This window comes from Rhea americana, unplaced genomic scaffold (genome assembly GCF_003343005.1).
Source record: "Rhea americana isolate MKP2758 unplaced genomic scaffold, rheAme1 scaffold_374, whole genome shotgun sequence".
Taxonomy (NCBI): domain Eukaryota; kingdom Metazoa; phylum Chordata; class Aves; order Rheiformes; family Rheidae; genus Rhea; species Rhea americana.
Genome location: NW_028186506.1, coordinates 29,578 through 32,733, shown reverse-complemented (window position 1 = coordinate 32,733; position 3,156 = coordinate 29,578). Strand labels below are relative to the sequence as shown.

Below are 3,156 nucleotides of genomic sequence, written 5' to 3'. Positions count from 1 at the left end.
ACGGCAGCGCCCCGGCTAACGGCCCCGCTGCTCGCCCGCGGGGCCCCCCGGGCGTGCGGCCGGCCCGGCGGTGCGGTGCCCGGGCGCGGAGCCGAGCCCCGTAACGCGGCGGAGCCCCTCGCCTCCTCCCCGGCGCCCTCCAGGCAGCGGCTGTCCCCTGGGCACCGCCGCGGGCGCAGGCCTGGGGCTCCCAGGGGTCGCGGCTGGGCACAGGCCCCAGCCCTGCCCCAGGGCTCCCCTCCGCCAGGTGCCGGGGTGAGGATGGGCCGCACGTGTCGCCCCACCCCGTTTCCCCGTCCATCCGGGGTTTCCTCCGTCCGTTACCGCCGCGATCTTGTCTTTGGCTGTGTTGTTCCGATCCTGCCCTCGGGATCGTTGGTGCTTCCTCGCCGTTGCTAAACGGAGAGGGCRGCAGGCTTCTCTCCTGGTTCCTGTCCGCGGGTGGCTTGAGGTTTATACCATGCCCATCGCAAACCTGCCCATAACGCTCCTCTTCGCTTTCCTGCTGGTGCTGACCCCTGGCTTTGCCTGTTCCGACTCTCAGAAGGATCATCTGAGTTAAACCGGGCATCGTGTCGGTAGCCAGCACTACAACGAGCAATATGGTCTCGCGTTGTTAGAAATGCTGGCAGCGTTTCAACAAGTTCTTCCTCTTCCTTCACAGCATGTATCGCTGCCATCTAGTCTCTTGTTCATCCTTGTTCTGTTGCCTATTCTAGACCTTGTATAATGTCTTCCAGAGATGGCACCAAATATTTGGGTGGTTTCCAACCCAAATGGCCAGAAGCACTAACTTCATAACATTAGGCAGGAAGGCGAGGATCTCCTGTTGCTCTTGCATTTGTTCTCGTGCTAAAACCTCTCTGAACTTCATTTCTTCCCAAGCAGGAAGGCTTAGCAGTAGCTCGTCCTGGAGCTCAGCACAGCTCTGATTATGGGAAGGAGCTTTTTGGTGATAGGTATCATTCAGTACATCTGCAAAATGGACTGAGTCGCAGGTCATTTCATTATTTTTCATTTCATTTAGTCTGAGTCCTAAGGAAACAAGGCTTTGAGATTAGGTTATATGGGTCTGTTTGTGTCCTAGTAACTCTTGAACCCAGGAGCTGACCAAGACCAAATTCAACAGTGACAGAATTCTCAAAGAAAGTTAAGACAGTTTGGCTGTGTGTAAGAAAGAGATTCTTTAAATGCTCTGAGAGTGGAGAGGAAAAACAGTTGCCTTCCATGGGAAGGGAAGATTGCCCATTTGACAACAGAGAATTCACCTAAGAACTTTTACATGCTCACCTATAGAAGAAGTTGTGGTTGAAGTCTTAGATGCTGAAGCTGATCTGCCATGGACTACCATGCAAGACTGTAGGTAATCAGGTTTCACTTGGTCTGCTGCCTCACTTACTGATTCGTTGAATGCTTGTGCTCTTCGACTGCCTCAGCTATTGTTTAGGATAAGCTGGAAGAGCTCAGTCAGAAGACAGTGAGACAGAGGAAAAAGAAAAACATCTAACTCTTTCATTTGCAAGTTTCTATCTTAAAAATCTGTCCCTTTGTGTACGTGTGCAGATTTGTCATCTAGAATGTTCAGTGCCTCGAGGGCTGATGAATGCCAAGGGAGATCTTGACTAATTCCTGTTTCCTTTGTTCAGGGATATCATGTCCATTTATAAGGAACCACCCCCGGGAATGTTTGTCGTGCCTGATCCACACGACATGACCAAGGTAAGAGAAGATTTGGAGCAGATTCAACTTTCTGTTTCTCTGTATTTTGCTGTTGCTAGCTGCTTTAAGCATTTKCCSCGATGGCATATTCCCTAAATGTTTTGAGAGGAGTCAGGGTGMATCTTCAAGAGAATAATGTGGCTCYAGTTTTCTGGGTTACACTGAAATGGGCTGCATTTAAAATGGGAGGAGGCTGTCAAGGAAATTGGCTTGGTGGAGAGATATTATTGCAGGGATCTGAGCAGCTTCCACAGATAAACCCAGCACTGCCTCGATGGCTCTGTGTATGAATAAAGCACTGCTTGAGCTGGTTTTATCCTCCTGATGCTTGGAAGTGATCAACAGAACAGCTTGAGGAAGAACCAGCTTTGGAAAGCTGTTCGCTGTGGGAGCTTCTCAAAGGRGCTGAAAAAGAGAAATATCCATCAGCCACAAGCAGTGTCGGAGCATCTATGGAAGCCAAAGATGTTTAATTCTCATGAACTGGTGGTGGGATGTGTCACCAGGCCTGCACCCTGTCCTCCTGCGGAGCTGCTGGTTTTCACTGGTACCAGGGTCGTACGCAGGTCTGACTTGCACAGCCGCTCCCAGCACRTGGCCTGGAGTAGATGTACTCCCTGGGGATCGGTATGGCTGCAACCTCCTCCTGCCCCGGTACTTCCTCTCCTGGCTGCCTGGGTCTAGGGGTTTTCCAGGACTGGGAACTTCCAATTRTGTTCCAGATAGTGCAGTGAACTGGCAGACAGAGGCTGCTCAAATGTTCTTGATCCAGTGTATTTCTTGGCCTGTCTGGTGCTGCCCTTTCTCCAGCCTATGTCACCTACTCTGGCTGTGCTATTTTCTGAGAAAGTAGGATGTGTGAYGGGGTTGCTTTGGTTTCTCCTCTGCTGCATACTTCTACCTGCCTGACAAACTTGGCATCCCCCAGACTCCACCAGTGTAAGCACCTGCCTAGCTCAAGGCCTCTGGGTTTTTGGAGATAGCACAAAGGGACTATCTTGGTGCAGGCAMCTCCTGCTTTGAGCATTTAGCTGTAGCTCTGGCTTCCCTTCATGCTGGGAGCTGAAAGTGCAAAAATGCCCTTCAAGGAAAATGTGGATTTGTAAAACACCAGCCTTGAGGCTTGTAACTAAAATCTGAGGTAGATAAGAGAACATTAAAGGAGATTGCTTGGATCACTTCAGGAGGATGGAAAAGGAGTAAGCTTCCTTAAGAGCCCAATGGGAGTAGATTTCCTGGTATACAATTGAGATCTTTGAGGGTAATTAGCATGGAGGGAATAGGTTCTTAATTTCAGATCCTGGCAGAGAATATTGAGTTATTGGTTTCAATAAAGCCAAATCAGCACAAGACCATAAAACTGAGGAATGTTCTAGTTCTGGCAGAAAATCTTTTTTTGTTGTTTGTTTGTTTTAATTTGAAATCTTACTTTTTTTT

The 3,156-nt window shown here is 49.7% G+C and overlaps 1 protein-coding gene across 1 annotated transcript in view; it reads left to right on the top strand.

The window, feature by feature from the left end:
* The first annotated feature begins 1,650 nt into the window (after window positions 1–1,650).
* The window catches only part of UBE2Z (ubiquitin conjugating enzyme E2 Z), a 9,927-nt gene continuing 8,421 nt past the window's right edge, over window positions 1,651–3,156 (top strand). Inside the window, exon 1 of the mRNA XM_085312999.1 lies at window positions 1,651–1,719. Coding sequence (XP_085169125.1) covers window positions 1,654–1,719 — 66 coding nt within the window. The 5' untranslated portion in view covers window positions 1,651–1,653. The remainder of the gene's footprint in view (window positions 1,720–3,156) is intronic.